We start from the raw sequence: 26,886 nt of genomic DNA, 5'->3' as shown, positions 1-26,886 counted from the left end.
TCAACATAAATTCTCTTTATTACTCTGAAATTTTTAGAGATATCATTCTTACCAATAATCTGTTCAAATATGATCAAACACTTTGAACACGTTATAACATTTTAACTTTGATAAAGGATCATAGAATACTACATCGAACTAGATAAATCATTTTAAATGCAAAGAATATTATAAAAATGATATCCAAGAGATGAGCATATTATGATAGACATTTGTCCTACCTTCCATTTCATTCCATGAATTCTTTTTGCTTGCTTTATATAAAGATTATACTTTTATATGTGGATAACTTACTTTTTGGGTTATTTAGTAAGAGTTCAAAGCCAGCCAATCGGCAATACATATACATCACTTGGCCAAATCTATGGGACATGTACATTTTTATTGCTATCGTCCACCACTGGCCACCCCTGCCGAAGCAGCTTGATGAAGTGAGTGGGCATAAGGAATTTTCATTTTTCTAACAATGAAGCCTAACCTTTTGGAAGAGAAAGGAATCAAAATTTTAACAATTAAGCAATCGTTTCTCGGTTAGATCTTTCATGAATCCTCAGGACCACAATGGCATTGCCAGTTAAGAATGTTGGTAATAAGTTGGACAAAATCTGTAATGGCCGTTCATATTAGAACGCCATTTTCCTTAGCTGATTATGGTGAGCAGGAGTCGGAGATAATAAAAATGCAGTTTGAAATTGTTTTACACATAGTCGAAACATTGTAAAATACGATACATAACAAAATGAAATTGCCCCTTTTATCCCAAGTAGAGTTAATAAGTTCTAATTTAATTATTACCTAATCATGTTCTTGATTATATATAACAAAACTCAGCCGCTGGGATTGACTTCAAAGGGTGTTCATAGAAATGACTTCCCGGAACCGAGAAAACCATTGAGCATCAGATGAGTTGGTCTCCTGCCGTGGCTGCTGCTGCGTCCTTTGCCGACCACGAACCGAGAATAGTCAACTGACTTGGGTGGAGCTGAACAAAGTTTAGTGCGAGTTGCCGCAGGGAGAAGGGAAACCAAAGCCCTAGCAACGTCATACATGGTCGGTCTATCGGATGGGAGACGCTTAGTGCACAACAATGCAAGTTGGAAGGTCTTTCGGACATGAGTTAAATTCAGGCATGTAACTGAGACTTCTGGATCAACTGCTTCCATCACCGTATTATCGTCAGCCTTTGACAGTATCTGACCAAACAATAAGCGACCAAAATATTATGCACTGCAACAACGAATATCTGAAGTTCATGGCAAAACAGAATGTTAAACGCACCAGTTGATGCAAGTTAGATTCATTATCTACAGCTTTCTTCCCTGTCAGAAGCTCCAGCAGAACGATTCCAAAACTGTAAACATCCGACTTTTCATTAAGATGAGATGTACAAGCATATTCCGGGTCAATATAGCCAATGGTTCCCAAACATAAGTAGATGTGTGTGTCTTCGTTGCCGGCATGCATTTGGCAATCCCAAAATCGGAGAGATGAGCCTCAAAATTCTCATCAAGCAGTATATTAGAAGACTTGACATCCCTGTGAATAATTCTAGGATTGCAATCATGGTGAAGATAAGCAAGCCCCTGTGCTGCTCCAACAGCAATCTTCAATCGTGTTTCCCAGTCAAGCTTCACCTTTTTCGATGGCCCTGCAGCATATGTTATAATAAACATAAATCGGATTCTAACAATGGGGTATATCAAAGGAAGGTAAAGGAATGTCAACAAACCATGTAAAAGATCCCACAGTGAGCCATTCACCATATAGTCATAGAACAGGAGGTTACCATAATGTGATAACGAGTAGCCATGCAAGCTGACAATCTTCCTATGCCTGATGCTTCCTATAGTTACAAGTTCGGTCTCAAACTCCCTCAAGCTGTTTGGAAAATGAGTGTGGAGTCTTTTAATTGCAATCGTCCGGGACCCCTTCAATGTGCATTTGTAAACCGTGCTGGAAGCACCATAGCCTATGATATATTTGTCACTTAAATTCTCGGTGAATCTCATTATATCATCAAAGGTATGGATAGCCATATCCATGTGAAGAACTACCAGCTTTGGTGGACCTGAGGAGAAAAAAAACCTTTTTACATTTAGACGAGGGAAACATATACATTATGTCGGTCAATTTTAAAGATCCACATACCAGCTACAGAATTCATAGGACCCATCATCATCTGCTTCTGCTGGTTGGACTTACAAATCGCAAGAACAGTCATAGCAACCAATGCGATGAAGCCCAAAATCATACACACAACCGCAGCCCTCGGAAAAACTGTTGGAGAAAGTAAAGCAAGAAAAGTTATTGAAGAAACAAATAACATAAGCTCAAGAACATATTACAAGTATGAAATAAAAATAAAAAAAGCTACCAAGATGATACCTCTAGACTTTGGCATAGAGGGGCCACATATTGATCCCAGCCAATTGCCACAGAGCAATGGATTTCCTATGAAGCTGAGAACCATATATAAATCAATGACTCAAATTTGAAAAGAAAAACAAAGGAAAAGAGTAAACATGCATACCTATCAGACGAAAATCTGGTGTAGTTTCTTATGGGAGGTATAATGCCAGATAAGTTGTTGTAGGAGACATTCCTAGAGACATAGACATAGACTAAATTGGTCCAACGAACTATAGAATGAACCAGAGTGGATGGGAACTAGAACAAATGCTTACAGATTAGCTAGACTGAAACAATTAGTAAGCTGCTCAGGGATTTCACCTTGCAACTTGTTGTTCTTTAGTATTCTGTAATAACAGCACATCCATGATGGTATTACAGTTCCACAACTAGAAATAGGAACTTAAATTATCACCATCAAGCATGAGAAAACAAACTTACAGAGAAACAATGTTTTGCAATTGACCCAACTCCGCAGGAATGTTGCCAGAAATACTATTGAAAGAGAGATCACTGCAAAAGAAAATGCAAAGGAACTTTATTAGGGGAAACAAAATAGGCAACGGCATCTTAAAGAAAAATTAACTCACATGATTTGTATGCTTCTGAGATTCCTACACTCCACAGGTAGTCGACCACCAAGTTGATTATTACTCAAATTCCTGCAATTTAAAAAATAAACTTAGAGAACCACAGAAGAAAATAACACAGGAATACTAATACATCAGTATAGCTAACAGTGTAAGAAGATGCTCAAGTCCACCAATGGAAGCAGGAATAGGCCCTGAAAAGTCATTGCCTGATAGATCCCTGTAAAACACAACAGTACCACAAATTCAATATTGAAGATCAGAATTCAAGACTCAATTCTTGGGAGGAGGGGGACAACTAACTCTTCATGATAACTTACAGTGTATCCAGGTTAATAATGTGCCCGAGCTCAGTAGGTATCCGACCTTTGAAATTGTTCGAGGATAGATTTCTAGACACCCACAACAAGGTTAACAGAATAATTACATAATTCCTTGATGACTAATGGACAAATTCTTCACACTCGACCAGACTTACAGATAGGTTAGGCTCTCTAAATTTTGGAAACCTGGAGGAATAGACCCATTTAAGCGATTACCACGCACGTTGCTGGGAAAAAAATTGATCAAGTCAAATCAGTTTTAAGATTTAAATAGAAAGCACAAAATGTAAACATTCAAGTTCCATCTTACAACTTATTCAGAGCAGTGCAGGAGCTGATGTTATATGGAATGGGTCCTTCCAAGTGATTGTTGGCAAGTTTCCTGAGAAAGCATTGATAAATAGAACCGATAACAACAAGAACAGAGAAAACGCAACACAAAGCAATAGAAACTTACAATTCAAACAACTGCTCCAGCTTCCCAAGTGCAGCGGGGATTGAACCAACAAGCTGGTTGTCGTTTAATTGTCTGCAGAATAATTAACTCTGTGAAACTCCCATTAAACATCTTTAATATGCTTCCACATACTTGGCTATGATTGACGAAAACTAAATAGAATAGTAACTTACAAGTAACTTAGTTTTGACATATTGCCCAGCTCTGGCGGAATTGGACCAGTAAGCTTGTTTCCGTGGAGGTACCTGCCTCGACATACCAATAAATCAGCATACAGAACACAAGAAAACTAAGTTCATTTAGGTCCCAAGGAAATATTAACGCACAATTTCCCGGTGAATGATAAATTCCCAAGTATTGGTGGAATGGTACCAACTAATTCATTCTCACTCAAGTCCCTAGAAAAAAGATTCGATCAGAACACGTATCAGCCACCTCATTCAACACATCTAAACCAGACGCTACTGACAAAAATACTTTTATTTGGATTTTGGAAAATGGATAACTTACAGGACTGCTAGGGCCTGCATTAAACCAATCACCTCAGGAATATTCCCAGTAAGCTTATTTCCTTGCAGGGACCTGCCACAAGACTGGGAGGATAAATGATTGCGCAACTAGTTTTACATCTAAAATGACTTTGCAACAATCGAAATAAGACAATAATGAAGCCTCAAAGGAACTTACAAAGTCGCAACTTGTAGGAAACCAATATTGTATGGTATCTCCCCGGAAATCTGATTATAGGATATGTCCCTAAAATTGGCAATAACGTATGCTTACAAAAAAAAAACAACTAAACCATAAACAAAAGCACGTGTACATAGAGGCATTCATTCAACTTACAAGATTTCAAAGCTCGTACAATAACCAATACTGTCTGGGATATTACCAGTTAAATTGTTTCCTCGAACATCACTGAAAGCAATTAAAAAAATTATAAGCTAACAAGAAGCCAAAAAAGCTAGAAACAAAACTACAAATCACAAGCACTTACAAATACCACAGGCCAGTCAATTGACACATATCAGGTGAAAGAGTTCCAGTCAACATATTGCCACGCAACCCACTGTAAAAGGAAAATCAAAACCACATTTGGACAACAAGCAACAACAGAAAAGATGCAAGGTACGATTTCGGTACGGGTGCTTACAGATACTGCAAGACTTCATTCCAATAAATCAATCGGGGTATCTCCCCGTAAGCTGGTTTCTTGCTAGATCACTGCCAGTAAAAACTTCATAAGAAATTGACTGCAAGTTTCCAGATTTCCAAAGCTTCAATAAAATGATAGGACATAATGAACTCACACTGTTTTCAGGTTCGGAATCTGAGTTAATGTTGAAGGAATAGGACCTGTTAGTTGATTGTTCTTCAAATTCCTGAACAAAGGAATCATACTTACGTTACAAAAGATTGTAACAACTGAATGCATTAACTTAACAAAAGGATTAAAACGTAACGTAGCATACAGAAATTCAAGCCGCTTGAGCTTTGATATGGAGAACGGAATGTCAGCATACAAAAGATTGTCGGATAAATCCCTGCATTATGTAATAAAAATAAGACACGGCCAGACAAAAACCCGGCAAGCATGAAGAAATAAACCAGAAACCATTGAGGAATTACAGGTGAACAAGAGAACCACAGTTTCCAATTTCATCAGGAATTTGTCCAGCTAATTTGTTCCCCTCTAAATCTCTGCCACAGGATAATAAACAAAATGCATATATGATGTTATCAGCAAGTACTCAAAGCCAACAACAGAGAGAAAAAGGGACAAAGAGTAAATACATGGACTGCAAGTTCCTCAAATCACCAATGCAGTGATATCTCCCCACCTAGAAGCAAATTTGACAAGTTCCTTAAATCAAACCCAAAAGCACACAATTATATAGTGCATCAGGTAAACGAAAAAGACCGTATAACAAACAAAGAAGACACTCACAGGGAAACAACAGAGAGGCTGACATTGTCACAGAAGACACCACGCCATGAACAAAAATCTGAATTGTTGACATCATCCCAGTCAAGCAACACATTTACCACATTGCTAAACGACGCCTTCATTGACATCAATGCCTTCCCTGTATGCACCATTTCTCGTCTATTAATAAGCCGCTAAGCTCCAAAAGGTCAGTAAAATTATTTTCACCAAAATGCTACAGTTTACGGCACTCTTTAACTTAAACACGCAAGCTGAACTTATCACAGTGGAAATTTTCTCGAAAAAGAAACCAATTGCCCCAAAAACGTAAAAGAAACCAACACGAGAAGATCCACAGCTACAATCACTAGCTGAATCATTTAGAGAGAACAGGGTACCTTCGCCATTGAGTGAAGAAGCATGAGGACAAAGAGAAAGAAACACCATCACCATTACTATAATCCCATAAAGCTCCAACCTTTTCTTTAACTTCTCCAACAGCACCCCTTCCTCCATCGTCAAACACTGAAACAAACACAAAAAAGGCGACGCACAGGAGACGAAGAAGAAGAAGAAAAGAAACGTTACTTCTGCCTTGACAAATGCAAGCAAAGAAGAATGCTTGAAAAGCTCGGGTTTAATACGCAGACAGAGATAAGGACTAAGGAGAAAGAACAGGCTTTTAGCGTGAAGTCGTGAACTGCAAGGAAACAGAGGTGTTATTAAGAGAGATAAATAAAACAAATGCAGAGTCTCTCTCTCTCTCTCTCTCTCTCTCTCTCCTTGTATATCTCACACGGTCTGTGAAACGCAACAAGAAACTAAAACTACTATAAAAAGAGCATTTGGAAACGGCGGTGAAGGGACGTCTAGCGACTTGAGTCGGTTGATTTAACGGAATGGTCATCCTTTTTTCCTAAAAAATTTTTATACACAGGTTTGCACTCCGAATGAAGCCTTCGAACCCATGGTGCAATGAGATTAAACAGTTCTCTCTCCTTGAGTGGCATTGTGGTTATTTAATAATAGGATAAAATAACTTATTAGTCCCTAAATTTAGTAGATCTTTTACTTTTGAATTTCGACAATATCTATTACTTTATCTTCAAAAATAGGTTAAATTGTTTAGAAGGGCATTTGTTGTGTACTTTTACTGGTTTACTTTTTATAATTTGATTATATTTTGAAAATTTTAAATGTGTACCTATAGCTATCAAATTATTTGATTGTAATATTTTTTAATTAATAAATAAATATTTATAATTTTATGTCTAATAAATGTAAAAAATATTTTGAATTTTATGTCTAAAATGTAAAGAGATATTTATATCATTAGCTAAAATAGTAAATATATATATATATGTTTTTTTCAATAGATACACCATATCAAGACAGATCCAAAAAAATATTATAAATTATCAAATTATAATAGAATATAAAATCAAACTCAATCTATAATAATCTTTTAATATTAAGATTATATATAATCATCTTAAATCTTATACAAGTAGTAATGAGCACCTATTAATTTTTAATAAACTCCAACCAAATCAACTCCGGATTTGAATTTTGAAATTCTACAAAATATTAATGCAATGTTTTTTAGAAAGTATTAATAGGGAGCCGTCGATGATGTCATTATTGAGAAATAAATTCTGAAAGTAATAATAGATAAATAAAATACACATATATCTTGTTTGAATCCAGCGGTGAATAATTTTACCACTCTTTTCCGTTAATATTTTGAAAATAATGTCACGATGATGGGGTTTTGGATCCATACTTATCACCTTTCTATCATATAATACACTATATTAATAGAATGATGACGTGGCTTGTGCTTCCATCGTTTATTGGATCATGCAATTATGGTCCTCCTATCCTAAACTACCACTCTTTTCTTCGACTTTTATATATAGAAATGGACGGGGGAATATTTTCTATTTTAAACAAGTATTTGATTTATAAAATATGAAATTATATTTAAGAGTATGGGTTTTAAGATATAATATTATGTATTATAATATTAAAAATTTAATGTCATTTTGATTTATTTCATAAAAATTATAATATTTAATTGAGGATATAAACATGATATTCGATTTCATTAATTTAAATTCTAATTTTTTAATAAAAATCCATAATATTATTATATTAATTAAATTTTATAAAATATTTATAATTAATATATTATTAAATATTTTTTTTAAATGAATTTAGAAAATTTATTTTATGATAGTATATAACAAGATTTTAAGTTAAATTTTTAATGATTACATTTAATTGGTTAAGTTATTCAAAAAAAATATTTTAGGGTTGTAAATTATATCTCACATCATGCCTGTAGATGTAGTTGTGGTCTCTTTCTATGATTCTCCTCTTATGATAGAGTCATTGTGGATAACTTTACCGATTTGATATAGCCATAATGAATAATTGTAAGGAATAGAATAATATAATATATAGTGTGGAGAAAGGGAGAGATTTCATCCTTCATTCCCTAATCATGAATAGTGTATTAGAATTTACTAACAATGTTAGTGTCAAACATAAAGTTATGACAATTGTTCGTATAATTACATAATAAATAGATTATTTTCGTAAGATATACTTTAATTTAACGGATTATATACAAGTAACCATATAAAAATATTGTCACTTAACAGAGAATATGAAACTTTAAAGACTTTTGAGAATCTATAAAAGTTTAGACCAATAGAGAAACTCCTAAAAAGCTTTGATAAACGAAGAAATGAAAACAAATGTGCGATTTGTAAAGAAAATCTAAAGGAAGTACAACAATAATACTTTTTCGACAAATACAAATGATAATGTTGGTTTTTTAACTTATGGAGAAGTCCCGAAAATAGAGCAATCTCATATAGTTTCAAATTTTAACTCATTATTTTTGGATAATTTTGAGGATTATAAAATTTGTTAAAAATATTTTTTAATTATTGACAATATATAAATAGCTTTCAAAACTTAAATATTTTTTAAAAAATAATTTTATAATTATTAAAATCACTTAAGGAGTTTAACAAGATAAATTAAATTAGGATGAATTGATGGAATCAACAATATAAAAGGGGTAGAATACAGGGGACCAGATACAACCTTTGTTTTATGCAGAGCGTTGCAAACTCACAGGCGAACAGGGTTTTGGCAACAAACAACTTGGCTCGTTTAAAGCTGCCAATGATTCATTATTTACTAATTTTTTTTCAAAATTACACCTTTTATAGGGATTGGGTCCCACTTTCTGATCAAAGGTTCAAAATCCAAGATATATCCCGAGCCATCTTTTGTTTCTTCCCAAAGCTACGACAGCGTCCGGAGATTGTCCCCTGCTTTTTTGGGATATCAAACACCAATTTCGAATATAATATCCATGTTTTGCAATTACGTGGATAAATAATAAAATTGCATGCATTTCTTACAATAAAATAATAATATAAATTTAGTTTATTAATCGCAGTCTTAATGACGGCCTCCGTTTCAGGTACTTTTCTTGCAGGGAACCGAGGCGCTAGGCCACATCACATCACCTAGAAACTGGAAGCCACGTGGCCAAATCATAGACCACCTACTTGTACTGATAGCTGAGCAGAGCCGAGCTAGTGAGTAGCTAGTAGGTGTAAGTTGGGCTTGACTACTGAGCCAACTGTGATACTCGGTGGAAGATACCAACGACATCCGTTGGTCAATGGTCAACAACAACAGTCTTGGGTAAGGATGCTCATGAAACTTCTCACATTGAAATGATAATTAACAAATTAGTACATAATAAAATTTATTTATATTTTCAAAATTTTAATAATGTCGATGAGTGGTCGAATAATAATAGTGCGAGGAGTCGGTCTTGATCGTCGTCGTCGTCTTTATCTTCATATTGTTTTGTTGTTTAAAAAAATGTGTACTTAACACACTTGATATCCACATTCGAAATATGTGATGAACTTATGATATTTGGCGTCATCATTATCGTTACTGAATCGAATTGGCTCTGTGTTGTTGACCACATATGGTATTATCTCATTTATGATCACCCGTATGTTCTGTCGAAGAAGCTTGAGTGTGTTGCTTGTATACCATAAACCTCAAACCCAAGTCGATTGAGTATCGGTTGAAGTATGATATGCAAGATAGAAACCAAAACTAGCTTGAGATGCATAATAGTAATCTTCAGATTCAGATACTGAATCAGAAGAATAAGCTGACGATGATTTTTTCGACTTGGCGAATATGGCCTTGTGTTGTTCCGATCTCCCCACTGTTCCGTTGTCATAAGATATGGTTTTCCACTTGCTTTGTAATTTTGAAGATAGAGAATGATTAAAACCTAGGTCGATCCCTATAATCTCGTAACGTGGGATAATAGTACGTTGATTCCATTGCCCAACGTAGTAAGCATGCTTTATAGGCTAATTTTTTAATGTTTCCCATGTGTATCAATTATATGGAACATGTTCATATCTCATATTTACGTAGGAATCGATTGATGAGACGTAAACTGTCGCAACACTCTATCAAAGATGTGTAACTCAACAATCGTAAAATTTAATACATGCGTCTCGGTAGGCCATAAATTGGACCTATAAAAAATCCGTATGGCAATAACTAATAGATTTCTTCATCTGCATATAGAATCTAAGAAAACTATAAATATTAATTATAAAAGTTAATATGTATAAAGTTAAACAATTTAAAATAAAATAATAAAAGAGCTAATATTTACGGCATATCGACTGGTGATGTCGATCCTCTTTCGTATATATTTTTCATGACACCTGAAAATTTCGTCTCGATTATTTTATGGTACCATCTAAAATATTGAAAAATAAAAAACAATTAAAAATAGATAAAAAATTAAGATAAATATATTAAAAAGTTAGTTAAAAATAAAGTGAAAAATTAACTTATAGCCAGAGGAAACTCAAACAGGGTTATTGTAATTGACGTAAAAATGGAAACTAAGTAGCAATATAAAACAACTGCTACATCAGCTTTTTGACCTCGCTCGACAATTGTAGCCTTTCAAAGCTCTCAGTACAAAAAGGCTAAAACAGGCGAGCCCCAACTAGTATTATGACACTCATCAAAGTTATTTACTATAGGTAAATATGAGTGTGTGCCAAAATATTGGATTTATAGTGTAATAATACCATTTCGATCAGTTGGAGAATATATGCACGGGATGTAAAAATAACATCATCCTCGATAGAGTCGTCGTTACTTGAAATTCGAACTTCAACCACGTCATCCGAATCTGATAATTGTCTATAACCTCAAATGGTGTCAATTTTCCAAAACTTCGTGAACCATACCGATGGGTTGTAATTATTCCATGAGAAGTGATATTAAAAGCAGGGGGATGTACATGGCTCATTAGGGGAGTAATTACACCCATTATTTTAAAAAAAAATGTTAAATTTAGTTTAATTTGTTAATAGGATTAGAAAAAAATAAGAAAATTTGCCTACTCAACTTTTTTAAAATAGGACATTAAAATTTTGTACCGTATTTTTTAATTTATAGATCCGCCCTAATCAAAAGATATAATTTATCCGGGATGGGTGCTTGGTGTTGAACACCACTTTGCTTGCTTGCTGCGAAATAAGGGCTCAAGCAAATATTAAATATATTATATGCTGTATCGACCAGGAGCGGTGATATTTCATTGAACCAGAAAAAACAAGTCCGCTGAACCAGAGAGGAGGAAAAACAATAGATTTCAGCTCCATACCAGCAAATAACAAAGCACATGGAATTCGCAACTTTTTTATTGTCAACTGCCAAGCCCACACCATATATCTGGTGCTGAACTGTGAATAATCACTTGATTTGGTTCAAATCTTTCTTAAACAAACCTTGCGAAAGAGATTCAAATACCAGCCATCGCTCCATCCATCGTAGTAAAACCCCATATTGTAAGCTTGATTCTTTAAGCGAACTCGGGTTAAAATCTAAACATTTTCATCAAGGAGAAATCCAGGACTCTAACCCCTATGAAACGGCAATAATCAGAGGCGACAATCGTTGGAAATATATCTCCCTTCAGTTCTCAATTTTAAAAGGTACTGTTTTCCCACATCGGCTGCGTAAGGAAAATATGAGCTAGTTATAAGGAAGTAGTGCTCTTTCATTTTTGAAAGAACCGTTGTGGCTTCGATATTTAGGTTGTGAAAAATTAGAACTTTACGAGTGCTTTAACATCTAATAGTTATCAGAGCCTCGCCTCGCCTCCCGGATCACCCTACCCTTTTCATTTTTTGAATTTATATCAAACTTGATTAACATTGTACATCGAAATATACAATTAACGAGTTTTTTGGATTTATATCAAACTTGGTTAACATTGTCCAATGAAATATACTATTAAAGTTATTTATCTAAATACATCATAAAATAAAATTTCGAAAGCTAAATTACAATATTCTGAATATAATAATAAATGCCTTATGAATACACATGTCCGCTAAAACTATATTAAAGTACTCTGAAGGGATGTTGAAAGTCCTACTACTTAAGATTAACGATTATACTGCTAGACTTTGTAAGTCCAGCCTTTGGATTTTTTTGTTGACAGGTCCGTAGAAACCCAACTGTTACTTATAACGAAAACAGTAGAGAAGAATAAGGAAAACTCTGTATTCATTTAATCAAATCTTGCTATCACAAAATGGAGTCTTGGCAGCTCATTTATATTAGCTGATTAACCATGCCAACTGATTAACAACTTCCCTTAACTAACTAGTAACAACACTCAACCAATTCTTAACAACTTTAGTTACAACTACCTTTACACTAATGTTTATACACTAACAGATTAGGCAGTTCTCAAAGGATTAGAAATATATTATCTTGATGCTAGAATCCCGAAACGAAACCTCTTAGTTAAATCCTTTCCTTGATGATGTGGATGAAACCCCCACTTTTCTTTAGCTAGAATTTGAGTATTTAAACATTTCAGGGTTTATAGTTGATGTTATGATCAAATACGTTTTAGGTGTTACAACAATTGTCACTTCTATTCTTAAGGTGACTTTAGGGATGATCAAAATATCTGAACATGATGGGTCCCGACTCGATCCAACCCGATAGCAGGTTTTTTTTTTAATTTTCGGGACTCAGGGCAGGGCGAGGCAGGTTATGTAGTAAAAAATTTCGCGGCTGGGTTTAAGATGAAAAATCACCAACCCGTCCTACCCAATTATTATATATATATATATATATATATATATATATATATATATTATAATAAATATTTTAAGATTTTTTTATATTATTAAAATATATTATTTAGTTACTAAAAATATAAAAAATATTAATTTAATAGTTTAAATATAATAAATAATTATAAATATATATATATATATATATATATATATATATATATTTGGATAAGTAGAATTACATTCATCCAAAAGAATGCAACCAAGCTGTTACAAACATAAATCAAGGCATTATATCAGTCCCCAATCTATACACAATTGCCTATTTACAGTATCTAGACTATTCATAGAGCTCATAAACAATTTAATTCTCACTGATTCTTTAACACTACCAACAACTGTGTCAACCGAGCAATGCACCCCTCTAAAGTGTCTACGATTCTGTTCCTCCCAAATGCAGTAGATAAAGCCAGTCCAAGCCAACTTGAGGATATGCACCATCAATGATTTACCTTTTAGGTTCAGCAATAACCAGTGCAGAAGATCGTTCCAACCAGTAGGTACCTGGTTAAGTCCACATAGCAGCAAGATAGCACACCAAGCTTCACTTGCATAAGAGCATTAAGAGAAGAGATGACTTCGAGACTCAAGGCCAGAGCTACACAGTCTACAAACACTGTCTATAACAATACCAAACCTGGCTAACCTATCCTTAGTAGGTAATCTATCCAAGATTGCCATCCAAGAGATCAGTGAAAATTTTGGAATGTGGCCAGGAAACCACACAAGGCGATGCCAGGGAACCTTCTCACTACTGCTTCGAACCTTATCCCATAACCAGCTGGCTCTAATTTGATCCCAGTTACTACTAGAACAGAATAGTCTCACAACCTCACTCCTCATTTTGAACAACTTTACTATAATCCAGCTAAAATGAGACTTACAACCGGCATTCCAGAAATCGTCAATCCTGAAACAGTAAGCATTTAACCAAGCGATCCAAAGAGAACCTTCACCTGCCAAGATTTTCTTGATAAGTAGAAGACAACAAGCTTTACTCCAATCAACCAGACTCCTCAACCCCAAGCCTCCCTCAGATTTTAGACAACAAATCTGGTTCTAGCTAACTCGGGCTCCTTTAGCTGGGGAATCACAACCTTTCCAAAAGAACCTCATGCAAAGTCTCTCAACATCACTAAGACCCCTTTAGGCAAGATGAGTTGCCTACTCCAGTAGCTGAAGATGCTGAACATGACAGATTTGATGAGTTATAGTCTGCCCCCAAAACTCAACTTTCTATTAGACCACTTACAAAGCTTCTCTTTAATCTTAGTTACCAAAGCAGAGCAATCCTTACTAGTGAGCTTCCTGGTCACCAAAGGTATCCCAAGGTATTTAACAGGGAGTATACCAACCCTAAATCCCATACCATATTGAATTAGCTGAAGGACAGAGTCAGATAAACCACAAACATAGAGTTCAGTTTTCTGGGCATAAGCCTAAGACCGGAGAACTTATAAAAAACCTCCAGGGTACTCAAAACACCCATCACAGCATCCATGGAACCATGATAGAACACCAATAGATCATCAGTAAAGCAAAAGTGTGTAAGTGAAATTCTCTTACACTTAGGGTGGTACCTAAAGATTCCCCTTTTTGCATAGACATCCAGCAAGGAAGAAAGAACATTCATAACCAAGACAAAGAGGTAAGGGGACAATGGGTCCCCCTTCCTAACTTCTCTAGCACCCCTAAAATAACCCACAAGGCTACCATTCAAAGAAACAGAAAATTGAGATGAAGTAACACATGCCCTTATCCAACTACAAAACTTCACATGAAGACCTACAGCCTCTAGTACAACCATCAGAAAGTCCCAATTCATAGAGTCAAAAGCTTTTTGTAGATCAATCTTAATGGCACATCTAGGAGAAAGACTTTTCCTAGAATAGCCTTTAACAATCTCCTGAGCTAGTAAGGTATTATTAACAATATTTCTTCCCTTTACAAAAGCAGTATGACTAGGGGAGATTATACTAGAAAAGATGTGAGATAGTCTAGTAGTGATGATTCTAGTGATGGTTTTGTACACTACAGTACAGCAAGAAATGGGTCTGAAATCTTTTTCCATGCAAGCATTTAGTGCCTTAGGAACTAAGACAATAATAGTAGAATTAAAAGCAGGCAGCAGGTAGGAGGAGATAAAAAAGAACCTAATTGCAGCAAAATATATATATACACGCGCACGCTTATAAGTTACAACGGGATCTAAAATAAGTATATCAAAGTAATACCAGTAGTTATAGTGGATACATCATACAAACAACACTATTCCTACCAGGAAAACCAATTATTCAACAGTTGGAATTTATTGATGAGATGAGGATGAACAGCATCATTTCCATGTCCGAAGCACCTGCCTGCTAGGAACACCGGTTTTCTGGCAATCCCAATCCCAGGAAGAGTTGTGTATCCACCTCCGAGTTCGGTCCGCTGCATGTTAGAGCTTCCTTCTGTTCAATTGAATGTGTGTCAGATACAAGTATGATTCTAACACATAGATACTCTAAAATGTTTAGAAGAAAGAAAGACGACCTTTTTAGATAACTTTATATTCTCTTCTTGCACGAATCTTTTCTGCATTCAGATTAACACAGGGAACATTATTAAATAAGATTGACTAAGCCTAAGTGACATACATATCAAGTGTTTGCATAGCTATCGTACCTTTGCTTTTAGTTGCTCTACCTGCTCCTGGAATACAAGGTTCTGGAACATTACGAGATGACAAATTCATTATCTTGATCCGACTGATTTGATGTACACATGTATATATATGATGCAGAGCTAACCTTTCTTGCCCTAATGTTTTTTAAGCTTCGTTCGAGCTGGCTTTCAACCTCCCTAAGTTCCTCTATAGAGCACGAACCAAGACTTTGACCCAACAGCTTTCTGAAATAACAAAAACCCTCAGTTCAGATAGATTTCATATATGTACGAATTGCTTATACGTAAATTATGTATGGGTTATCTCTAAATTTATCCTATTTTCCTAACATGCGTAGATTATATCTAGATTTATTTTATGCTAGAGTTTGATATATTTCAATTATCAATATTATCATATTTTATAATGATTTATTACAATTATGATTATAATTATACATGTAACTTAGAAATTGTAGGAAGAAACATCTAATTAAGTCATTAACCTTCGATGAACTTCAAGAAACTCTATCTTCTTGGCCATAGTTTCCGCTTCAAGCCTCAGTTGCTGCATGTTACATGCAAATTATGTCAAAAATATATACTATGTTAACATGCAAATAACCGTTCAATTTTTAAACAACTAATTTTGAAATTAAAAGCTTTAAATTTTAAAATCTCATTAAAGCAAAATTGCTCAATGTTGGTTTTAAAATTTAAAAGAAAAATGTCATAACCATTGTCTTATGCTACAAGTGTCTAACTGTATTCAACCATAACTTGAACATATATCAATATCATTTTTAATTTTAATTTTATCTAATGTCTCTAAAAGGTAATTTGAACGTATATTCTATGTTTTTTCTTCAATCGATTGTATGTGTACTTTCTTTTTATTCTTCCGTAAATATTTGTTCATCTACTATCGTATCAAGGTCAAGTCGAGTTTAAGTATATGCTAGATGTTAAGACATTTGATAAAAGTATGTGTTTTGGATATAAAATTTAAACATTAAATTCTAACCTGAATATATCTTTCAGTGTTACAAATGTCTGTTTGAGCTTCTCTTGTACACTTACGGTATCGTTCTATTGTCTTTTGCATGTTGCTACACACAAAACAAAATAAAATCAGTCATTGAAATTTATATATATTATCTTAAATAAGATTATGATTTATAAACACACAAAAACTAAGGAGTATAGAAATCGTAAAGTATAATATAGAGAAAGAAAGTTTAAGCTAGTATATGAGAATATTAAATGTGGATAGACATGTTTTAGTTCTTCTAATATGAATATAGATAATAATTTGTTGGGATAGGAAAATGATAAGGTTATCCAAGGATCTGATTCAAGAATAACATAAAAAACTTTAATAAGGTGAGCTGATAATAATAATTGTCTGTTAAAGCACAACATCTAGTTAAAGGTCAATGAAGGCTCTTCATTAAGGAATTCTAATGTCTTATGTTTATTTGGATTCGGGTGTAAGTGTTGGATACGGATATATATCCAACATAAATACGATTACTTATATATATAGATATATTTGAAGGATTCTTAGAGATCATATCTCATATTCAAGTACTAGACATATTTCTTAATGAATAGAATACTTTCGTGTTAAAGCATTGTCCTACTTATGCTGTAGGAGAGATTTTGTCTTATATCTCTCTTGTTAGCTATTGCATTCCTTTCCCTCGACTTGTGACATTCTACATATGGTCTAATAACTTATGTGTGTGGTGGGAATGCATTTAAGAAAAGTCTAATTATGGACGGAGTGATAGTAATTAAGTCAATTTTTGTCTTCACTATATTCAAAATGAGTATGTTTCAACTTATGTAATGAACTTTTTTGGTAGGAAAAAAAAAAAGACCTCGGAGATGCAAAATCGAGTGTCCAATGTCATGTTCCCAAGGACAATGGCTTGTGAGACACTAAAGCAAGCATGGACAAGTTGTAGAAGATTCCGAGGTTGAAGAAAACCAGACAGGAACAACACATGTTAAGAACTTGAAGATGAAGTACAATGAAGCTGTTAGGAAGTAATCAATAGCATCAAGTTAAATATACAAGGGTAAAACACTTCATCTCTTGAAGTTTCAAGAGACTTGTCCTTGTATGTCTTGTCAGACCTAATTAATGTCCTAAGAGCAAAGAAGGTACACCAAATGAAGAACATGTCAATCAGGGTGCATTTCAGGCTAACAGCAAATAAAGGGCAGGGAGTTCATACACTACGAAGATACAAACATCTATACTGTTCGGACTTTACATTTTCTTCGAAATATTCGTGTTTGACACTCGTATCAGACACATAGATTCGAAGGTACTACTTATTCATTCGCTGGTCTAATTGGTGAAACTATATCCTATTGCACAAAAGGCTTGAACACTTTAGAAGGCGCGTATATGCTGCCATCTCTCCAATATACAAAAATCTAGTGGTTCTCAGCAACACTTGCCAAGCTTGCAAAACCCTAAAAGACAATCAATTAATTACGAGACAAGGGCCGAAACAAAGCTGGTCGAGGAGTTTCAAGGGATGAAATGATCAATTTCAAATCTTCAATACCCTTTTGCTTTTGTTCTTTCCAAAAGCCCAAAAAAGGCAAAGAAAAAAGAATGACACCAAGTGTAAGATTTGCCAAATAAGGTAGTCAAGGAAAAGAAAGATCCACCATAAATTCGCAATATTTGAAGAAATCTTTGAAAGTACAAACAATATAAAACTGAATTGGTGGTAAAGATATGATTAAGACCAAACGAGAAAAGAGTCAGAAAAACAATTATAACCCAACATCATCATACACCACCCATACTCCATTGCTACAACACACATTCACATATACGAACTCCACCATAATTTATTCAAAATCTACTGGGGAAAATGGAAAAGTAATGAAGGAACGTACTCAGAACTTGAGAACTCATAGAGTCCTCCTCTATGTGAAAATATGATGACAGCAACTTCAGCATCACAGAGAACATAAAGCTCGTATGCCTTCTTCAACAACCCGCTTCGACGCTTGGAGAAGGTCACTTGCCTGCTTGTTGCATTTTCTATTCGCTTCATCTGAATTTTTCCTCTCACCATTTCCTACTTTTCACCATGAAAACTCAAGCGTTTAAAATGATGCAAACCCTAAAAGAAGCTTAAAACAGCAAGAAGAATACTCACCAAAATTCAATTGTTTTTCCAGATGAACCCAGATATAAAGGCCAAATATGTGTAGATATTCACAATAAACTAGTATCCCAAAAGGCAAAATATATTTTAACAAGAAAACCCAGAAAGATTTTTCCAATGGAATCAATACTTAAGGAGGAGGAGAAGGAAAATGGAATAATCAGAAACCCTAAAAAGATTAAAAGATCAAAAAGACAGGGAATCTTTCTATCTTTGATATATCAATCTCTTTAGTTTCAAACCACAAATTTAACCCTGGTCTATTCTCTCTTTATATCTTCAAACATTACCTTAGGGTTCGAAGAGTAGAAACAATAAAATGACGAAAGATCTCTATATCACAACCTTTTTTCAAAAGAATGTTGATTAAAAGAGATTCAATAAAAACTGGGTCAGGACTTTATCTGTGTTTTTTTAGTAAAACTGAGGAGGAAAAGGAAAGATAGAAAAGAGGAGACTAACAAAATAAGTAATAATACTAAATACTAATTATGCTTTTTAAGTAGGTATTCGGACAGAACAAAACACAGGAGAAATTAGAAGGAAAAAAACATCATCGTACAATGTCGTGAGGTTTCCACCAATGGCATCTCGGCACTTGAATTTTACAGTAGATCATGGTGGCAGACATGTCACGTGTCTCGTCTTGTATGGAGAGTCGGCCATTACTTTCACAAATCCACTAACTTGGAACTAGAAAGTAAGGAAGATCATTTTTTTTGGTAAGGGTCTAAGGGATGCTTCAGTTGGACTTTTTAAATGTATTGTTTTTAAGGGTAAACTATAATGATAGTTGTTGAATTTTTAGGGCACTATCATTTTTGTCATCGAACTTTTAAATTTTGAATTATAGTTATTCAACTTTTAATTCCCTTTTAGTATAGTCATTGTCATTAATAATCGTTAGAAAAAAATTGATGTGAAGTTTTTTCTCCAAACAACCCTAATTTTTCAAATTATTTGTAGTTGGAAAAGTTGAGTTTACGGTTAATAGAACAGCTGTCAGTTATTTCATATAAAGAGAAGCACATGTTTGGTAAAAAGATTAACAAAATATAATTTTAAGTTGAACTGATAGATAAAAAAAGTTTAGCTTTTAATTTTTATTGGATTGTTTCTTTTTTTTTTCATTGTCGCTATTGGTGTTTTCTCTAATTGAAAAAGTAATCAAACTACTCATCTTATTCTTCTTTCTCGTTCATTTCATTCAAAGACGTTGGAAAAATCTTTCGATCTCTTCAAATCTAAATCCTAATTGAAACTATAAGTGAATTTTTTTGATATGTCACTGAACCGTCATATCGACCTAAAACCAAACTATGTCAGTCTTCTGGCCAAATAGACCCTTCTCACAGTTGGGACTAATCGACAATGGCTCTGTTCATCATAAATTTCACCTTGTTGTGGCTGAAAATTTGGAACCTTGCGGTTCTTTTTGTGGAATAAGACTGTAACGTGCCACATCATTATTTAACGAAAGCTAATAGTGGTGACCAAAATGAAAGAGAATTAAAATTTGGATAAACTACACAAATGATCACTAATGTTTAAGTAAGTTTTCGTTTTTTCTAGTAAAATTTTAAAAATAACAAATTTGTCACTAACGTTACGTTGGGTGACGAAAAACTGACGTGGCTTGTTAAATTCTGCTCTAGTACCATTTGACCACCGTTTTGACCAATCTTTCTCTTCTATCTCCATTTTCTTCCATCGCCATACCAGGATGTTCTTAGAGAAGACATCATTCTTCGTTGGTTCCGCAATGGAACAAACTCGAACGGCAGGTATGCATTCCCTCTTTTTTTATATTCCTTTGCTTTCATCGAGAAGTTTCATCCTCTCTGTGATATATAGATTTTCAAAGTTTTAGGTTTTAGGGCTTTGATCGTATTATTTCAAGGATCATCGCCGCCTTTTTGTTTTATGGATTCGATTTTGATGTCATCTTCAGTTGAGAAATCTGTTTCTCCAAACAAGAATAATATTGTAAGGAGATATAGCAGCGGATCTAATTCATTTCGAAACAAAATGAAAACCTTTTTCACAACACGAGCGTCATCCATGAAGGTGGAGGGCTGATGTTTGCTCCTCCATCATCTCTTTTCTTTTCTTATAACCCTTCGTCTTCTCTTCTCAACCCATTATTCTATCAAAATTATCAACAGTAACCGCCGCTGCTTCCTCTTCCGCTGCCTAATAATCCTCTTCATACTTCGCTCCCTTCTCGAACTCGAAGCCTTTCATCGTCTCTATCTAACGTGAAAAACGACAAGAACAAAGATCCGAAGAGATCAAACTCAAAACAACTCATTGGGAAATCGGTAGAAGAGTTAAGGAAACTTCAACGGAAGCCGATGATGGCAACGAAAACACAAGATGTGAATAAGGCCTTTGCAACGGCATCAACTAGAGTTTCAGGAACGACTCAGAATGATACCCCTAGGTTGGTAAAGATTTGGAAAGGCTTTAAAGTTCTATCTTTACGCTCTCTCCGCCACCAAGTAGCTTCCATTTGGCTAGCTTTTGGCTTAGGCCAAACCTCAAAAATACTTTTCAACAACACAACAAATATAACTTGAATGCATACCTGCCATTCGGGTTTGTTCCTTTGCGGAACCAGTGAAGAATGGTGTCTTCTGCAAGAACATCCTTGTATGGAGATGGAAGAGAAAGATTGGTCAAAATGGTACCAGATCAGCATTAACAAGCCATGTCTGTTTTCTGTCACCCACAATAACGTACAAATCGATAATGTTAGTGATCAATTTGTTACCTTTGAAACTTAAAATTTATTTTATTTAACAAATTAGTTAATTGATTAATATATATTTTTATTTAGGAGAAAACAAAGTGGTGGGACAACGATGTGTTGTTCTCCTAACTAAAGGAAGTTCTTAGTGGTAAAATAAAATAAAGGATATTAATTGGTTGGAACTTGAAGATTTTGTAAGGGTTGCTTCCCTTGGACTTGGTAATGTATTGTTTTTATGATTGAATTTTTAATTATATTTTTAATATTTGATTATCATAATTAAATTTGAAATTGAAGTTGATCAAAGGGACAACTTCTCTCTTATAACTTCTTTTATTTTATCAACCATAAAATTGGTGAATATCAATTGACTTAAATTGTATTTGTTATATTAGACATTAATAGAATCAATCACAAAATTGAAGAGAGAAAAAAATAAGATATTAAAATTTTATGTAAAAATCATAATCAGAAAAAATACGAACACAAGTAGATATTTTTTACTAATATCAAAGAGAATAGAAGAATATAAAAGGATTTTGAAAATCGACTTAATTTATAACTTTTATCTCTGATATCTATATTTAGATTAAATTACATGTAACCTACATATTATAATTAAATCTCTATTCAAAATATTTGAATTTATATTATATTTAACCCAATAAATATTAATAAAATAAAATAATATTGCTCCAGTTAAGGGTGTTTATTTTTCGATTTTAACCGAATTAACTAATCAAACTGAATTAGTTTGGCTAATTCGGCCGGTCACTGAATTATTTCGTTCGAGGAATGATTAATATTTTTTTCAATTTTCGGTTAATAGTTAATTTGATTCGAAATGTTAATTAACCGAAATTATTAAATATTAAATATATTAAATACATATTTTTAAGCTCAAACTCATTAAAAATTAAGACCCAATTATTTTTTAACCACACTATACTCATTAATTATTAACACTTAATTAAATTTTAACTCAAATAAAAAATATTTTTATTATATTCAAATCAATCTAATTAAAAATTTATAAAAAAATCAGTTACTTCAGTTAACCGACCAAAATAACTGAAATTTATTCGGTTCGGTTAATATTTAAAAAAAATCAGTTATGTTAACAGTTAAAAAAATTCAATTAATTATATTAATGAAAATTCAGTTCGACCAATGATCAAATTAACCATTTGAACACCTCTAACTCCAATAATATCGTTCCAAATAACATACAACAAAAGGTATCCCAAACCAATAAGAAAGTATAATTTGAATTTTGAGGACTTCAAGAACTAAGCAATGGACATTTTCGATCTAAATTAATTGATAAAATATTTGACTTTTATAGACAGTAGATATTACATAAAACAAAACCTTTAGAGGTTTGGTTCGTAGAAAAAAACATTATCATGGGGAATAATTTTTCCCAATATATCTTTTTTTTTTGTTAAAATGGTGGGAATGTCATTACCTCCAAGTTCTTAGGCATTAGATAATTTCTACCACTTTAGACAAGAATACCCCTAGAATAATAATTCTTTTTATAATGATTCTTTTCAATTCTTATTTTTTTACTTTAGTAAAAATTATAAATATAATAATAATATACAAAAAAGTTTAATTTAGTAAAATATTAATAAATTTGAGTATTTAAAATTATTTAATATTATTAATATTCAATTAATATAGTAAATATTTATAATTTTATGAAGTGAAAAATAATATGATCGTAAAATTGTAATCATTTGAAAATAATATCTAATTTTAAGTTATTAAAAAAAATTATACATTGAAAAATAATATCTTTAGCACTAGAGATTATAATATTATTTTATTCATGTTATATTATATTTTATATAAATAAATATAATACTTATGAAAATTATTTAAAAATATAAATTTAGTATATTAATTATATATTAAATGTATATTTCTCAAAAGTTAGATAGTATAATGATTAAAATATTCTACAAATTTTCATTCAAATATTTATAATTTAATATTAAAATTTAATTTTTTTAAAAAAAATATATTATTAGAATAATTTGGTAAAATATATATTCAATTAATTTTATTTTCCTCCAACTAAACAATGTAATTTTACATACTATTAAATAAATTAAACAAGATAATACAATATTTTTATAATAATCTTACATTTCAATAATGTTATTACAAAAAAATAATATTACATTTCGTGATATAGACGTCTGATTTAGTTAAATAGAATAACTTGCCAATCAGGTCGAAGAAAGCAGTAAATGAAGGACGCCGTATACTATGGTCAATGAGGAGTGGCATAGACGTGAATACAGAAGAATCGGATGTCATTTAGGTGAATAGAACAGCATCGTTTATGTACGTGTCACGTTTCTGAGATCAGCAACTTCAGGGGATTCTGGACCAACGGTCACGATTCTCCGTAAGGCAAAAGGTAAACAAAAACCACAAATCGATTATTCTCCCCAACATTGACTCACACTTTCCTTCTCATCCTGCACCGAGTTGGTTGTAAAACCAGCTCAACTCGATTCTTCAATAACCAACTCACTTTCTCTGCAATTCAATTCCGTGGCACAGAGTCCATCACTTCATCTCTTGAACCTCAACCAACTACCATTTGTTCTGTAGAAAGAAAGGGGGGAAATCAATAATATTTTTTTCTCGGTTGACTCTTTTTTTCTGGTTTCTTTTTGGCGATGAATAAAGTGGTTGGGAGCCATTTGTTTCTTCTTCCTTTCGCCCTTTGCTTTCTCGTTCCTTCACTTGACGCTAGTGAAGGTGATGCTGATCCGATTTACAAGTAAGTTCACTCGATTTAAGTTGTTTTTAATTCTATTTGCAAGCTTGAACTTTGGAAAATTAAAGTTTGGTTCGTCAGCTTTTGAAGATATTAACTTCTCGATAGAAATAGATACCCTTTTTGTTTAAGTTCTTGTTTCCGAAGGAAATTTGGATGAAAAGATATTGGTGGCCATTAGTTGATTTTGAGATACAAAGTCTACATTTTTAGACCGTTTAAATTCTATTTTTACAATTGGTGGTTATCAATAATTAATATAAAGAATGTTCTTATGGTGTTGGAAATTGCTATATCTAGAAGATTATTGTTTGGTTTAACTCTGAGGAACTTATCCTTTCCCGGCAATTTTTACTTAAACTGTGATTTTCCATAAGGTTCTGATGGTTATTCTTTATGCGGTTTTATTCAGGGCTTGTTTGAAGCAATGTGAGAAAAGTGGGTGCGTGGGGGAAAAGTGCTTTCAACACTGTAAATTCTCTTCCGATGGGAAACCGATCGACGGGCCGTGGTATTTACAAGAGCCCCTTTACCAGAAATGGAAGCAGTGGGACTGTCGTTCCGATTGTATGTACCACTGTATGGTTGCTAGAGAGGATGAGAGACGGAAACTCGGCAGCAAACCGGTTAAATATCATGGCAAATGGCCTTTTCAACGTGTCTATGCGATCCAGGTCCTTACTATATATCACCTTTGTATCGTAAACAACAAATAAGTAGCTTAGCATACTCTCAATTCCATCGATGGTTCGCCTAGCAATCTCTAGAGAACGCATCTAACTGTGTTGGTTTTTTAGAATGGTGTTCTTGTTAGTGAAGGGTTTTTTTTTGGGTGATTTTCAGGAACCTGCTGCTGTAGCTTTTTCTGCAATAAGCCTTGCATTACAGTTTCATGGTTGGATCACTTTTTTTATTCTTCTGAACTATAAGTTGCCTTTGAGGCCTGATAAAAAGCCTTACTATGAATATACGGGCTTGTGGCATATCTATGCCATCCTTGCGATGAACTTTGGTTCTGGAGTGCTGTTTGTCACAGTCGGTAAGCACTACTTTTTGTACTAGTGTAATTTTAGGAGAGGTTTCAATGATCCTTCCTGATATGGCTATTTAGAGGATGTCAATAATGGTTAAATTTCACCTTATCAATTACAAGAAATTTTCTTCCATCGGAGCCTGTGTTAGGTTCTTAGTCACGTAAATCGTTTCTGGTGATTCTTTTAGGAAGTAATTCAAGTGATAAGGGTTTGACCATGTGTTCACCATAGCATGTATAGTGTAACTCATGTCAACAATAATAATTCAAATGTCTAGAGGAGACGAGCGGGTGATGATTCAAGATTCTAATAATTTATATTTGTAACCAAACACATATATATTGCTTTTTATTTTGTGCAAAGTTGTCTAACTCGAGTCACTTGCAGAGATGTTGAGTTGACAGAAAAGGTAGATTATTCATCGGCTGTTGCACTAATTGGCTTCAGTTTTATTCTCACAATACTACGAGCCTTTGACGTGAGAGATGAAGCTTCAAGAGTGATGATTGCAGCTCCACTGATTGCATTTGTGACAACACACATCTTATATCTCAACTTCTACAAGCTTGATTACGGTAATTCTTTCATAACTAACCGCTATCCGCTGAATCCATTTAGTTATACTAAATTCAGAATTGCATTCCCCAAATGCCTTGTAACTATTAGGGATCCACCAGAACTTTCTTCCTGCTTGTCTCTTATGCCAAGTTATTCTTTGATCATAAAATTCTCTTTTGGCCGATTGTTCTATTGTTGTTGCATTATCCTGTATGACAACCCATATTTATTTTCAGGTCTAAATATGGAAGTTTGTACGGCCATGGGTGTAGCTCAACTTCTAATTTGGGGGGTTTGGGCTGGTGTAACGAGCCATCCGTCACGGTGGAAGGTGTGGCTGTTCAATGTGGGAGGGATCCTTGCTTCGCTATTGGAAATTTATGACTTCCCACCTTATAAAGGCTTTTTAGATGCTCATGCTCTCTGGCATGCTGCTAATATCCCTCTTGCGTACATTTGCTGGAGCTTTGTCAGAGACGATGCCGAGTTCAGGACCTTGATACTCCTCAAGAAAACAAAATGATATTTATTTATTTATTTATTTTTCCATCGGGGACGCGCGCATGTTAACCAAATGGTGAAAGGCCGATTGAGTAACCAACTCAATCGTGATCAAGCCAAACCTGTGCGTGGGAACACTGATGGTTCCTCGTGTTTTTATGCGTTTTCCGCAGGATTTGATTGACATATCCCTACCCTTTTGCACTTTGTTTGCTGATGGTTCAAGATTTCCTTTTCAATGCAAGAATGTGTACCGTAATTTGAATGTAAATTTGTGTTGCATCTTTGAAATAGCATATTAGTTTTGTGTGGGAAGTCGGAGCATTCTTCTTCACTTTTTCAACAATTGATGTTGTTCCAGTTTTGGGTTATTTTACATCTTTTGCTTTCAAGTTGCATATAAACATTTAATTCTGGTCCCACTCTCAGACCAAACGTGCTTGCCAAAAACACGAAGCAC

At 33.8% G+C, this 26,886-nt stretch overlaps 3 protein-coding genes and 1 pseudogene across 4 annotated transcripts; 1 reads left to right on the top strand and 3 right to left on the bottom strand.

Annotated features, from left to right (window-relative positions):
- Positions 1-838: 838 nt before the first annotated feature.
- LOC120209554 (LRR receptor-like serine/threonine-protein kinase ERL1) lies at positions 839-6,453 on the bottom strand. Its single transcript, XM_039208533.1, is given in 31 exon segments — positions 839-935; positions 938-1,193; positions 1,279-1,427; positions 1,430-1,648; positions 1,730-2,068; positions 2,149-2,277; positions 2,386-2,459; positions 2,531-2,602; positions 2,685-2,756; positions 2,851-2,922; positions 3,000-3,071; positions 3,148-3,219; positions 3,320-3,391; positions 3,478-3,549; positions 3,633-3,704; positions 3,780-3,851; positions 3,953-4,024; positions 4,106-4,177; positions 4,290-4,361; positions 4,467-4,535; positions 4,626-4,697; positions 4,777-4,848; positions 4,933-4,981; positions 4,984-5,003; positions 5,090-5,161; positions 5,252-5,323; positions 5,409-5,480; positions 5,574-5,606; positions 5,608-5,643; positions 5,728-5,866; positions 6,105-6,453. Coding segments are annotated over 31 exon segments (2,943 nt in total). The 5' UTR covers positions 6,223-6,453; the 3' UTR covers positions 839-846.
- A 6,719-nt stretch (positions 6,454-13,172) lies between these two features.
- On the bottom strand, positions 13,173-15,012 carry LOC120209551. The gene is made up of 4 exons (XM_039208532.1): positions 14,407-15,012; positions 14,194-14,323; positions 13,557-13,897; positions 13,173-13,445 (listed from the first exon to the last, which is right to left on the bottom strand). Exons 1-4 carry the CDS (start codon positions 15,010-15,012, stop codon positions 13,173-13,175), a joined length of 1,350 nt encoding a protein of 449 aa, XP_039064463.1.
- A 112-nt stretch (positions 15,013-15,124) lies between these two features.
- LOC120209550 (MADS-box protein AGL42-like) lies at positions 15,125-19,082 on the bottom strand. Of its 2 annotated transcripts, none has more exons than XM_039208531.1 (8): positions 18,776-19,082; positions 18,510-18,697; positions 16,612-16,696; positions 16,094-16,155; positions 15,734-15,833; positions 15,609-15,650; positions 15,477-15,518; positions 15,125-15,394 (listed from the first exon to the last, which is right to left on the bottom strand). In XM_039208531.1, the coding sequence occupies exons 2-8, from the start codon at positions 18,689-18,691 to the stop codon at positions 15,305-15,307; spliced, it is 603 nt and encodes a 200-aa protein (XP_039064462.1). In that variant the 5' UTR covers positions 18,692-18,697; positions 18,776-19,082; the 3' UTR covers positions 15,125-15,304. The 2 variants fall into 2 exon arrangements, with proteins under 2 accessions (XP_039064462.1, XP_039064461.1); XM_039208530.1 differs by having other exon boundaries at positions 18,510-18,694.
- A 4,889-nt stretch (positions 19,083-23,971) lies between these two features.
- Positions 23,972-26,697, top strand: LOC120209552 (annotated as a pseudogene).
- Positions 26,698-26,886: the final 189 nt, after the last annotated feature.

Source organism: Hibiscus syriacus, unplaced genomic scaffold, assembly GCF_006381635.1.
Source record: "Hibiscus syriacus cultivar Baekdansim isolate YM2019G1 unplaced genomic scaffold, ASM638163v2 tig00019143_pilon, whole genome shotgun sequence".
Lineage (NCBI taxonomy): Eukaryota > Viridiplantae > Streptophyta > Magnoliopsida > Malvales > Malvaceae > Hibiscus > Hibiscus syriacus.
This window is presented reverse-complemented; position numbering and strand designations above follow the sequence as displayed.